Genomic DNA, 14,311 nt, shown 5'->3' on the forward strand with positions numbered 1-14,311 from the left:
GAACCGAACACACGAGATTAAAGCTTCCGCACGGCGTTACATCGTAACTTTTAAACGACGAACTTATTTATATTATGTTGAAAACTTTTAAGTTGTAAAAGTTTTAAATTACTTGTATTTTCTAAGAATACTTAATCGTAATTACCCGTTTATTTTCGTTATTTATACGAAAACCTTTAAAATAATAAGGGTGTTACACATAGGGTAGGATTTACATGTTATAGGTAACGAGTGTGCTGCAGTCCGTCGTCTATGACATTGATAGCTTTTGGTACCTAAGCCACGTGACACTAAATTCGTTAATCACTATATGCAACTGAATCATGTTAAAACCTGTGGGAACCCTAGGTTTTGCAAATATCGAACCGGGTGTGATCCTTGTACCCAATTCTTGTTTTCAATCAAGTAATCCAGATTCTACAATAGTTAACGTAATCAGTTTTTTTAGTTAATAGTAACTTGTCGGTTTACTCCGACACCTTTTTATACGAAACAAAGAAAATTAGAAAGCTTCGTAAGTATTTTGTACACTTGTTTGTAAATAGTTGAGACATCGAACAACTAGTGTGATACTGACCACATGCTCTTCGTGGATATGATACTCGGCTTACCCTGGCTACCTAGGCTAATTGGGTTTTAGACTGATCGGGACGACACGGTGTGGGTTCATCAAACAAACCAATCGGCAATTAAAGTCTTCAAAATAGAACCACATAGGGGCAGAACTAATGAACACCCAACCATAAGTAGTTAGCCCAAATAATAAGTTCCATAATCATTAAGCCCAAATTATAATAAAACCCTGTTTAATTCAATTACCCATCGATTAAGGGCATGAAAATCAAACGTCGCAAGAGGTCGCAGACGCAGATTGTCGAAGAAGGGATCTTGATTCCCAAACGTCACATGCACAGAAACTAAACGCTTGAACCTGAACTGCCAAACAATTGCACATTCGCATCCACAGTGGATTGGAACAGTCGAATGGATCTTCGCACAATCGTCGCACACGCGGTTTGTGAGTTTTATTGTCCTCTAAATCTGATTTTTGATATCTATGTATTTGATTTTTTGAACGTTCGGTATCTGAATGTTCCATATATGTCTATTTGATTTTTTATAGTTTGATTTCTTGACTTCTTGTATGATTGTATGAATGTCTTATGTATTGTATGATGATGTTATAGAATTCTAGTTTAGACGTTTAGTAGTAACTAGTAAGTAGTTTGTAATTTTGTATATTTGTGTGCTAGGTTTTAAGAATTTATTTTTGTTGTTAAACTAGTTTATAAGATTTAATTCGGTAAAGCTTAAGGACCTTTTTTTGGCTCGCCCAGACCACTTGAATTTTCAGGATTGGCCTCGCCCTGTAATGTAGGTGTAAAAAAATTCCGTTCTATAAATGTACAGTAAAAAATTGAGATACTCCTGAATATTTCTTCTAGATCCGCTCCGCAAATACTTGATAATGGTTTTAGAGTCATCTGCTATTCTATAACATTTGTTTAAGGCATGGATTAGTTAAGTTGTATGTATGTCTTTACATATTACGTCTATTTTTACTAGTTATATTGGTCTTTAATCGTTTCATTTCACCACCATTGTATACTCTCTAGATTTAGATTTTATTTATGGATGAGAATTAGTTTTCGTATAATTTGTGCAACATGTTTTTGATATTATATATTGGACTTGCCATATATCTTCCTATACACACTCTAAAAGCAAATATGTCACTCTTTTTAGAATGCGTATGACTCGATTTTAAAACATTCATATTCCTACACATGAATGATTAGTGAGTATGCTCGCTCACACCCTATCAAACATTTACTACATGGGATCTGCATCGATATGTACCCACCAATGGTTACGTATATGGTAGGTACTATCATATGGTAGTACAACCATATGATAAGTGTTATTTATTGTTAGCCTTTATCATGTTCTATATTTTGTTTTTTGTTATATTAAGTTTTATTTCAATATGTTAGGTAGTTATGTTAAATACTACATAATCTTGCACTTGTAAAATATTTGCACTCACACTATTTTTGTGAAAAGCAAGCACCATACCATACCATTAGGTCATGGGTTAACATCAATTTCATTTTGTTTAATTATGTTCACTTACCTTACATGTTTTATAAATAAACATAAATGATTATTACTTTTTTTCATTCAAACGTTACCTTGAATTTTTGGCTCTCTTTTCTTTTAACAAACATATTTTTATTTTTGTAGAAGTCAGAAATAAAGTAGAAATAAGCAAAAAGTAAAATGTATAAATTAGTGTACAACCGAGTGCTAAAGATAGTAAATATAAAATTTTATTGCAGTTTTTAAACAAGAAAATACTTTACTATAGAAATAAACAAAAAGTATGGTAAATAAATAATCAAAAAATAAAGTATATATAAAATTAAATATGAACAATCTTTTGTTAAAAAAAATATGTTATAAAGACAAATAGAGTCCTCTAACCATTATTTTACAAAACATATATGATTTGATTTAATAAGTCTTAACCAACATGATATAATTCGACTCTTTCATACAGAGAAACAACAATAGTCTGGTCTTACTTTTATACCAAACAAGTTAAAAGTCTAGAGTTCTCCCAAAACCATAGCGTACACCATCATGTAAAAACTGAATGGACTGTTACAACTTCACCCTACGACCTCGACCCATCATGACTCGTTGATGATGGCGAATACCCAGGTGCACTTGGCGAGTACCCAGCACTTGGACTGTAATAAATAAATAAAACCACAAAACAGTTAACTAACAATATGATAAACCCAACACATGCCAAATTTGGCCTGAGACCGTAATTTATTAATTCGAATATACTTGTAGGCCACATTCTAAGAACAGGGGTGTAAATAAGTCAACCCGCTTATGAGCTACTCACTGGCTCCCTAATTGCTCGAATCAACCCATAGCTTGAGCTCGAGCTTATTTGGAGTTCATTTAATAAACGAGCCCGAGCTCGAGCTTCACATATCAGCTTGACTAGGCTCGGGGGGCTAAACAAGCTTATTATCTATATAAAATTTATATAATAATTATCATATATGTAAAATTATGATAAATAATAATGTGTTACATAAGAAAAACTGTAATTATAAATATAGATAAAAAAATTATAAGATAATAAATGAGCCGAGCATGAGCTTTAGAAATGAATCTCTAAAAGACTCAAGCTAGAGCTTAGGCGAGCTCGGGCTCGGCTCGTTTACCCCCTATGGCCCTATCTAAGATAAATGTTTCTAAAAACAATATTTAGTTCAAGAGTTGCATTTCTTAGGAGTCAAGTGATGAGATAAAGGACAGGATGTGGACTGAATAGGTCCCTACGGGCCAGGCTTACCTAAGCTCAGGCCCACCATAAGCCCAATCCAGGGGATACCATCAGGGATTATAAAGTATTTCGGTATTACAAGTTTATAACACCATGAACAATAAATGAAAACCAAAAGATTGAGATGAGAAGTCACCTGTATTGTGGTGAGCTTGGGCTGTAGTCAGGGCCCACACCAGAGTTATAAGGACTGCAGAAACAAACATATTCAAGGTCATGACACTAAATATGAGAGCTGAACAAAATGAACAAAACACTTTTATCCAAAATTTTAATTTTTTATTAATAATTAGTGTCATATAAAAAGTGTGATGACAAATTGATAGTACTCGATAATAATCTGAACATTTGGGTAAAAATGACTTCGGGTTGTATACAGTGAATATAACTTTGGGCAACTTTGGACTTGACAATCAGAGATTGCAGTGCTTGCAAAAATACTTGAGAAACACGAGATATATAGACATACCTGCTGGGACTGTAAGTAGGGCTTGACGGCGAGTAAGATGGAGATGTTGGAGAGTATGATGGCGATGTTGGGCTGCAATAAGAAAAGATAAAATTAAAGTAATGTAGAAAGACCCAATATGCCTGAAAAGTTCATCAAATAACAGATCCACAATAGAAAAAGAAAAGTTAACCAACTCATCAACCCTACAGAAAAACATTAAGCAACAGTGTGAAATGATGGCATGTATTACCTGTAGCTAGGTGACGTCGGGCTATATGGACTTGAAGGTGACAGCCTCGGACTGCTAGGGGAATAAGCAAGAGAGGGGCTGTACTTGGCAGATGACGGATTGTAACTTGGTGAGGTTGGGCTGTAGCTTGGTGAAGTTGGGCTGTAGCTAGGCGAAGTTGGACTGTAGCCAGGAGAAGTCGGGCTGTAAGCAGGTGAGGTGGGGCTGTAGGATGGAGAGGTAGGGCTGTAGGATGGAGAGGTGGGGCTGTATGATGGGGAGGTAGGGCTGTAGGATGGTGAAGTGGGGCTGTAGGATGGGGAGGTCGGGCTGTACGCTGGGGATGTCGGGCTGTATGCTGGGGATGTCGGGCTGTAGGCAGGAGACGTAGGGCTGTAACTAGGTGATGTGGGGCTATAACTAGGTGACGTGGGTGAGTAACTGGGAGATGTGGGGGAGTAGCTAGGTGAGGTGGGAGAATAGCTGGGAGAAGTCGGGGAGTACGTAGGACTGGTTGGACTATAGCCAGGGGAACTTGGACTATACGTTGGTGAAGTGGGACTATAACCAGGTGATGTAGGGCTATAACCGGGTGAAGTAGGGCTATAGCCAGGTGATGTAGGGCTATAGCCAGGAGACGAAGGGCTGTAACCTGGAGAAGAGGGACTGTATCCAGGTGAAGAAGCCGGAGAAAAGCCCATCCCGCCAACATAAGGTGAAAACTGTGCATCGTTAAACGGTGACAATCTTAGATTCGGGCTCAGAAGATAATTAGTCGGCGACATCATTCCATCGTGATAAGGAGTGATTGGGGAGCGGCCAGGTGTCATTCCGATGTCGAGACCGTCCATATAGCTAGGGAGCTGAACATCAATAGCTTGTTGTAGCATCTGCTCGTTTAATAACAGAGCACAATCTCCCGTTCCTATAGGAGCAAGCTGGCCCAACATTATATTCTCGGTAACTCCGCGAAGGTAATCAGTTTCTGCATACACAGCAGCATCGAGGAGAATGTCGACTGTTTCTTCAAATGAACACCTCATCATTGGCCCGGTATCATTCCGATTGATGCCGTGACGTGTGATAGCCATAAGGTGACCACGATATGTCATAGTATCACATAATATAGCCAAATGCCTGTAATTTACATACGACCCGTCAAAGGAGATCACCACTCGAAGCTCATCCAGTAAAGACCGCCTAACAGCTTCAATCCCAAGGACTTCAATCACCTCAATCAAATGATTACTAGTTGATCTCAAGGCATCAACATCCTCATGACACATAACAGCCAACAGATTTACACCTTCGGTATCAAGCATCCATTCAACTTCTGGCTTGAATCCTTCATTCTCGTCGAATTTGTTAACTTTTCCTGATTTAATGAACACCTTGTTGATGTCAGGAATACCGCGTAGGGCCATTTCTGTCAGCATATTACTTTCGATTTTCTTGAGGAAGACATCATCTTCAGCAGATTCGTCTTGCAACTCGCCTTTGGGAGCTTCATCATTCATGATGCGTATTCGCAGAATCAACTTCTCAGCATTGTCATCATTGAATATACAGGTTAAATCATCATCAAACTCGAGATTAATCTTCTCAGCAATATCTGCCATGCTCAACTTCTTATCAACCATCATCTCCCGATTCAACTCGATACGGAGCAGCCAAGGAGATATCTTATCAGGGTCGATTTCTTCATCCGGCATTTCATAGTACGATTTCACAAAATCAACATCCTCTTCTATAATTGTGCTCATGGGATCCGGGTCATACCATACTTCAGTAGCTTGAGTCACACTGCGTAGTGTCGTGTACTCAAGAGCACACTGAACATTCTTGGCCCTATCCTTTGTCTTGCTGACATCAGGCTTCAAATACACGGACAACGAAGGGGTTTTGATCTTTTTAGCAACGTTAATAATCTCTCTCAAACGAGGAACACCGAGGGTGACATTCTTGGCACTCACACCAGCATAATGGAAAGTGTTTAGGGTCATTTGTGTGGCTGGCTCACCAATGGACTGTGCAGCAACACATCCAATCATTTCTCCGGGTGCAACAAGAGACTGTAAAAACCTCGACTCTATCTCACCAATAACCCACTCAAACGCCTCACGAGTAAGCCTGTACTCGCTCAACACCCTCTTACTAGCAAATGTGCTACGAAGAAGAATGTTGAAGAACAGAGTTGCATTCTTTTGAGCCTCGATGCTCAACAAATCATCACCAGGAACAACCCGCAGCCTCTCTTGAAGCTTATCAACAGCCTCCACGATTTCCATTGGGTGCATATCTGAAGGCCGCCTCAAATCCACCTTAAATGTCTTCTGTGCATTCCAAATAAGACGTTTAAGATTCACGGGCATTGGCCATGAGTTGTCACCTGTTGTTGCAATCTCAGTTCCGAGCTGGACTCGATCAGCTTCGAGTTTTTGTACTTCGGCATCAAACACGTTCCGGAACTCACGGATAGTTTTCAGATCCTCAACATGCTCCGGCAACATGTAACTGGGATTCCAGTTCTGGTCATCGATCTCGTATTTATAAAGCCGATCAAACTCCTTCTTTTTGATCTTTAAAGAATCAAGTTTCTGACTCTCGATCCAAACTGCATCCATACCGTCTTCCCCATACAAAAACTGGATAACATCCCCAAGGGAGTTTCTGACTGTACCATCATACTTCACCATGATATCTTCCATAGCCTTTACCAGTCGTCTCTGAATATAACCAGTTTCAGATGTTTTCACGGCAGTATCGATCAACCCTTCTCTACCACCCATGGCATGAAAAAAGAACTCCTGTGGTGTCAACCCTCGTAGGTAAGAGTTCTCCACAAACCCACGACTTTCAGGTCCGTAATCGTCCTTTGTGAAATGAGGAAGCGTTCGATCTATGAATCCGTACGGAATTCGCTTACCCTCCACATTCTGCTGTCCGACACAAGCAGTCATTTGTGATATATTGATGAAACTTCCTTTAGAACCTGCTGTGACCATAGCCTTTAGATTGTTGCTTTCAGATAAACTTTTCTGGGCACTGCTTCCTGCGTCATCACGAGCCTTGTTCAGCACCTGCAAGCAAAATCATGAGAATGACTCAATGAACTTAGAAAAATATTAGACAAATTGACGTGGCCTTCATTTTAAAAGATGCAAGGCGTCCCAAGGTACCACGGGTCCCGAAAGCTGAGGCCCGAGCGAAGGTGCTCTCAAAACGCAATGTGTACACGAGGCATAGGTTTTCACAAAATGATTTCAATTTTACATCATAGTTTCTACCTTGTAAACGCTTAAACATAGATATGGTTCAATTAGCAGTCTGAGAAACAAAGCGTGTATTTGCAATCCAAAACAAAAGACCCATAACTGATTAAAACTGGCGCATTATATAACATATGCTATAAAAGTATGACAAGAAACATTTTCTGCCTATTGAAAAATTAAAATTATGGCATATACTGATTTTTTTAACTATTAAATAAAATTCTAGAGTATAGAGCATTAATTAATACAACACAGATAATACATATGGATTAACTTTAATTACAAACATTATATAATGAAGATGAGCTTATTGTGCAATTAAAAAGTCAGAAAGTGTATCAGATACCTGGTTGACTCTGTTTTCGAATGACTCCATCATTGTCCGACCAGGCTCTGCTTCCAACTGTTTATCTTGAGCAGCCCTAATAAGTTCTTTCACTTCATTCTTGGCTTTGGAAATAGTTTCATTGATCGTTTCCATGGTGGATGCGTCAGCAATTGTGTCTCCAATACCAATACTAAACCCTTGTTGCAAAAGCCAGTAGTTAACAAGCCATTGGGTATGCCCAAGAAATTTACGAGCAGCATCTGGACCAACCTCCTCCCTGCAATATTATAATCACAGATTACATGCATGCAAATTAGTTACCAAAGAAAACATGAGAAGCAATCCAGAAAACAAACCAGATGACATGTATAAGACTTCCTGTGGATGCTCCAAGAGTTTTTTTACAAAGAGTACCAGTGATAACCTCTCCCTTCTCTATTCGAACTTGAGTGTCACCGGGTGTTAAGTGCCCAGTTTCAGTTTCCGAATGCCAAGCCGACGTTCTAATGAGGTTAATCTGCTTTGGAATAATGAGATTGAACACCTGTTTTCCTGTCCATAAGGGTCTAGGTTTCAAAATGGTAGGTGTTGGTACTTTCCCATCAAAATCTTCCCACCACATCAATATGTTCATAAAAACATCCTGCACATGCACATGTAGTGACAATCATAAGTATAGCATAAAAGGACAAGTACACTTAGGCGTGTTTGGTTTGCATTCAAGAATCATTGTGTGCAAGGCTTGACATGCTTGTAATTATCACCTTCTCAATGAATGTATCTCTCTTGGTGACTTTCCGGCAACCTAACAGTGTATCCTGCACAATACCCATAACTGGCCGATTTGCTTGAGGCGAGACAATGCATTTAGGTACCATCATCAACTCCAGAACCTCTGCTCTTGTTTCAAATGACTGAGGTACGTGCATGTTCATTTCATCTCCATCGAAATCAGCATTATATGGTGACGTGACTGATAAATTCAACCGGAAGGTGGAATAAGGCATGATCTTGATCCTATGCCCCATTATAGACATCTTATGCAAACTCGGTTGTCGATTAAAAAGAACAAAATCTCCATCATTCAAGTGTCGCTCCACCTGTACAATGACAAGATTATCAAGGATGACAACTTGACAATTCTAGCTGTCCAATGGAACACACAAACAAATTCAAGAAGATAATAGATATTCTAAGAAGGGTCATGCCTTGTATCCAAACTCCAGATGATGATCACTGCTTTTCTTCAAGTAACGAAGATCAAGCCTTTGACCATCTTCCCTGATAATATACTTAGCTCCGGTTTTACCAGGAGGGGGATGGGGACCGTACTCAACAAGCTCCTTCAACCTGATACAAGTGAAAAACAGAAGTCAAAACCTAAAATAGAATGGACAAGGAAAAAAATTTGAGGAAAAGCATTCCCAAATTTTTGCAGACCTTTCGATGTTATAAGGAGTGACTGTCTCAGGATATGTAAGATTAAGAGCAATACTCCACGGTACCCCCAGTTGATCAATGTTGATGGTTGGATCTGGAGTGATAACCGTACGTGCTGAAAAATCAACACGCTTCCCCATCAGGTTGCCTCTGATTCGACCCTCCTTTGCCTTGAGCCTACTGCATATTGATTTAATAGGACGACCTGACCGCTGTGTAGCCTGTGGGATAATCAAGATTCTATGTCACGGCAAAGTAACAATACTAGAATCCATGTATAGTTTATTATGAACAGATATATGCATACCCTTGGCTGACCCGGAAGCTCATTGTCGAAATATGTAGCAACATGAAACTGCAGTAATTGGGCAAATTCAGAGATAATGTGAGCAGGAGCTCCATTCCTCTCTTGCCTCCTTAGGTTCTCATTGTGTCTGATTATCATAGCCAGCTGATGAGTTAAATCGTCCTGTTTCAGACATGACAAAAAAAGTAGGTGTTAAGGACATTATGCTGACATTGTTTTCTTTTTCAGTTTTCCTATTTTTCCTTTGGGGGGATAAAATATGTGAGCATGATAAAGAAACTTGCCTCACTCCGAGCTGAAGTGTCCATCATCACAGATGGTCTTACTGGAGGTGGTGGTATTGGAAGGACCTGCAGTATCATCCAATCGGGACGAGCGTATTTAGGGTTCAAGCCCAGCAACATGCAGTCTTCGTCACTTATTCGCTTCAATACACTTAGAACCTGGAGAAAGGTGATGTTCATTACAAAGGAAGAAACACATCGTGTTAATATGTGAAAAATGAAATATAACAGGTTCCAGAATAATACTCTTTCTGCAGAAAGTTGCTGTTTTCTTTCAGCCGGCTCAGGAAGCTGTTCAGTGTCATCATTTTTCTTCTTCTGAAGCTTGTATTCTGCAACCATTTTCATACCTTCAATAGTAATCTTGGGCTGCTGAGCCCCACAACCCCCTCGACTCTTTTTAACTGGCTCATCACCGTCCTGGTTTTGGGAATCAATCTCATCACCACCGTCACATTTAGTTTTGCTCTTGCATGCGTCTAATATCTTCTTAAGCCTATTTTTTGGGTTTCTTATCTTTTGAGCCTGCTTGAATTTATGATCCTCCTGCAGATGCAGAAACAATGAGGGTACATGTAAGAAATTTTCTTCTATCTAACATAAGGATGCACGTGTGGAGAGGTCAACAAGTTAGAACTTAGAAGTTAGACGAATAGCTGCAGAAATATGAGAGCATGCAGCCTAAACAAGATCAAAGAGAATGCAGAGATTCAATAACAAAAACTAATCTCAACTTAAGTTCTTGTAAATCCACATGATGTCAGCAGTTTTCAGAAAATCCAGATATCGGAAAAAAATCTTGTAAAGAGAAAAACACCATATACGTTAGTATACAGCATTTTTCTCAACGAGTCTTCCAAGCAATATGTATGATGCGAGAAATAGTCATGCGCACATTTCTCAGCTCTTAAGTTTCAATATCTTTTCCCTTGCCGTCTTATATGGAAACATATAAAATTAAAGATAGTACGTTTATTGTCACGAAGAAAAATCTATTTACACTTGAAACTACTTAACAGGACAGGTAGTGCACAATGATACCCATTTAATTGCATGCCCTTTGAGTGACAATCAATATAGCAGCAATCTGCCAAGAGACTCCGAAACATCTACATATACACAACATATATAGATTATAGGCCTGACATGCCAGATGTAGATTGATGCGTATACCACTTGGAAAAGGTTACAAAAAATTGCTTTACTAATAGCACTTGTAAAAGGTAGACGTCATTTCGCTCCATTACGGATGTGCTTATATTTCAGAAATTATGCGCATGCAAACTGAAAAACTCAGTTTGGCGTACACCGTTCACATCCATGATTCGTTTACAAGACAAACCTCAATAATCATATTAACTCTTATCAGCGTTGCTCATCCCAAACATGGTAAGAGCTAGAACCTTATCTATATTTTCAACAATAAATTCACTCAATACAAACCAAACACTAGCTTCACTTTAAACTGGCACCAAAGTTCAGTCCTCAGGGTCAAATCTAACTCGCAGACAATAGTACAGGCAAGATGATAAGAAGGTAAAAAGCTAGATAACAGAGCAAATGTTAGCATGTCTTCAAGCAGTCAAAAGCTAGTCAAATTTACAGAGGAAGTGCATTGTACCAGTACTAGTATTATAACAGAGCTCATGTTTCAATTCAAGTTATATATCAAAATTCAGAATGATGCACATGTTATTGAAGCTTCTTAATCTTTGTAATTAGCCACATAAACTCAAATAAATCAAATTACTTGCGTTACAGTACCTCGTCCGCAAGGATCTTTGAGCAATTGAAGCACACGCAACGCATTATACTGAGTACAGTCTTCATAAATCCAATATGAAACATAGGTTTGGCAAGCTCAAGATGCCCAAAATGACCAGGGCACTCAGCCATATTAGCCGTACACGTCTCACATTTCAGCTTTCTATCAATAGTCCCAAGCCTAGGATCACTAAGTCCTGCTACCTTTGGTTTCCCCCGCTCAGTCGTTTCACCATGCTCTATATGCACAACTGACATTTGCCTCTGCAACAAGAAAACCAAACAAATTAAGCCAAAATGAACTTTAAAATGTTCCACTCACACAATAGTTCACATAAACAAGTGCAGAGAGTATGCTTTACTCATTTAAACCCTCAGTTCAAGTCAAGAACATGTTGTTTCTAAAGATACATATATAATTCAAGTGCAGAAAGTTCCATTTACTCATTTAAACTGTTCCACACAAAATTCAGTATCCAAACACCATCTCTTTCACATTAACAAGTGCCAACAGTTTCATTTACTCATTTAAACCCTCGGTTCATGTCAGTAACATGTCGTTTCTAAAGATAACATTTAAAATTCAAGTGCAGAAAGTTCCATATACTCATTTAAAACGTTCTACTCACACAAAATTCAGTATCCCGTCTCTTTCACATTAACAAATGCAGAAAGTTTCATTTACTCATTCAAACCCTCAGTTCAAGTCAAAACATGTCGTTTCTAAAGATACACATAAAATTCAAGTGCAGAAAGTTCCATCCACTCCTTTAAACTGTTCAACTCACAAAAAAATTCAGTATCCAAACACCATCCCTCTCGCATTAATAAGTGCATAAAGTTCCGATTACTCATTAGAACCCTGATTTCAAGTCAAGAACATGTTTCTAAAGATAATACAATATTCAAGTGCTCATTTAAAGTGTTCTACTCACACAAAACCCTAATTTCAAGTCAAGAACATGTTGTTTCTAAAAATAATATAATATTCAAGTGCTCATTTAAATTGTTCTACTCACACAAAATTCAGTATCCAAACACCATCCCTCTCACATCAACAAGTGCATAAAGTTTCAATTACTCATTAAAACCCTGATTCAAGTCAACAACATGTTGTTTCTAATATATTCAAATGCACATTTAAACTGTTCTACTCGCACAAAATTCAGTATCCAAACACCATCTCTTTCACATACACAAGTGCAGAAAGCTTCATTCACTAATGCAAACCCTAGGTGCAAGTCAAAAACATGTTTCTAAAGATACATACAAGATTCCATTTCCTCATTTAAAATGTTGTACTCACACAAAACTCAGTATCCAAACACCATCTCTTTCACAGTAACAAGTGTATAAAGTCTCATTTACTCATTTAAACCCTCACTTCAAGTCAAAAACGTGTCGTTTCTAAACGTACACACCTACAGAACAACACATATAGCACGCCAATGGTAATCTCCTCATAAACTCTATAACTTCTAGCAAAATCAAGTTAAACCGAACAAATATCACTCGTTTCAACGTTAACAAACAATTCACCAACAGAATAAACCGAACAACTTGTTGAATTTCGCCTAAATCGGTTAAAAAACGAGCAACTGAAATAAGGAAACTGTTCATTACGATTTCATCGGGACTGAGGATGCCGAACTGAACCACTCGGACTTTTGCAACTTCGGCCGGAGAGTACGGGAAGCGTATATCCATGATTGTTGCAGTATACTCAGATCGGTGAAATTCTTGAACAAATTAGGGTTATGAAAAGTTGAAATACTGCAAAACGATTGAACAATCAACAAAATTGTGAATTTGAATTGATCTGTTGGTTTGAATTAACGGTTGGAAGATTTGTCATGATTTTAGTTTAAGAGACTCACTAGAGAGGATCGCTCGGTCTCTAGATCGAGAACGAAACGCGTTGCATCAAGAATGAGAATGAGGGGGTAGAGGTGTATTTATAGGCGGATGAGGCTGGATCTGCCCTAGCTATTGGTTCGGGAGTGGGAAATGACTATAATGCCCCTTTGGGGTGATTAGGTCGGTTTGGAGGTATGAATTTGTTCATGGTCAAAACTCAAAAGCTATGATTACTTGGCTTTAGTATGGATGATATAGGGTGAAAAAAAAAATTATAGGATACATTGGTATGGTGATCAACCTTCCTTTTGAAGATAATCTGTCATTTAGGTGGCAAATCATAGTCTTTACGAGAATGGCTTATCCCACAAAAATAATGGAAATGAGAGGATAATCCTACCTCACTAGTTTATTTTTTTTTAAATCTTCCACTTTTTTTAACATTTAGCAAATAAAATAGGAAAATACTTTCATGAATATTAAAAAAAACAATACATAAACTTAAAAAATCTTAAATTTAAAAAAAAAAAACATAAACTTATAAAAATCATCCACTTTGATGCTTCTTCATGATGTCATTTTGCAATTTTATCAAAGTCGGGTTGTTCGGGTTGAAGGGGTCCATGGTCGAATATTTTTTATAAAAAGGGAAGAATATTTTAAAAAATGAGAGAGAGAGATGAGTTCTAGTGGGTGAACATGGTGTAAAGATGTGGAATATATATAATTTTTGGTTGGATTTTAGTAAAAAATGGAAGTATAGCCGTTTGTTTTTTTTTTTTTTTTTGAAATTGGATTTTTTTTCAAACGGTAACATACATGGGAAGAGGGAAAATTTTGTCTTTTGTGCTCCGTCTCCAACGTCTTGTATGCGACGGGGGCGGGGGGCACGGTGTTTGGGTCGGCACCATGGCTGGACGGGTGGGGGTCGTTCCCCATACCGTCTAGCCTTATAATATACTAGCGGTAAGACCCGTGTGCAAACACGGATGGCTTTTAGAAAACCATGCAT

The 14,311-nt window shown here is 38.3% G+C and overlaps 1 protein-coding gene across 1 annotated transcript; it reads right to left on the reverse strand.

Moving 5' to 3' along the window:
* Positions 1-2,438: 2,438 nt before the first annotated feature.
* Positions 2,439-13,411, reverse strand: LOC110936463 (DNA-directed RNA polymerase II subunit RPB1). Its single transcript, XM_035988906.1, has 15 exons — positions 13,320-13,411; positions 13,066-13,215; positions 11,443-11,706; positions 9,925-10,224; positions 9,679-9,837; positions 9,395-9,556; positions 9,088-9,308; positions 8,856-8,997; positions 8,412-8,747; positions 8,004-8,290; positions 7,666-7,924; positions 4,069-7,127; positions 3,837-3,908; positions 3,504-3,557; positions 2,439-2,753 (listed from the first exon to the last, which is right to left on the reverse strand). Exons 2-15 carry the CDS (start codon positions 13,147-13,149, stop codon positions 2,678-2,680), a joined length of 5,475 nt encoding a protein of 1,824 aa, XP_035844799.1. The 5' UTR covers positions 13,150-13,215; positions 13,320-13,411; the 3' UTR covers positions 2,439-2,677.
* Positions 13,412-14,311: the final 900 nt, after the last annotated feature.

Source organism: Helianthus annuus, chromosome 4 (genome assembly GCF_002127325.2).
Source record: "Helianthus annuus cultivar XRQ/B chromosome 4, HanXRQr2.0-SUNRISE, whole genome shotgun sequence".
Taxonomy (NCBI): Eukaryota; Viridiplantae; Streptophyta; class Magnoliopsida; order Asterales; family Asteraceae; genus Helianthus; species Helianthus annuus.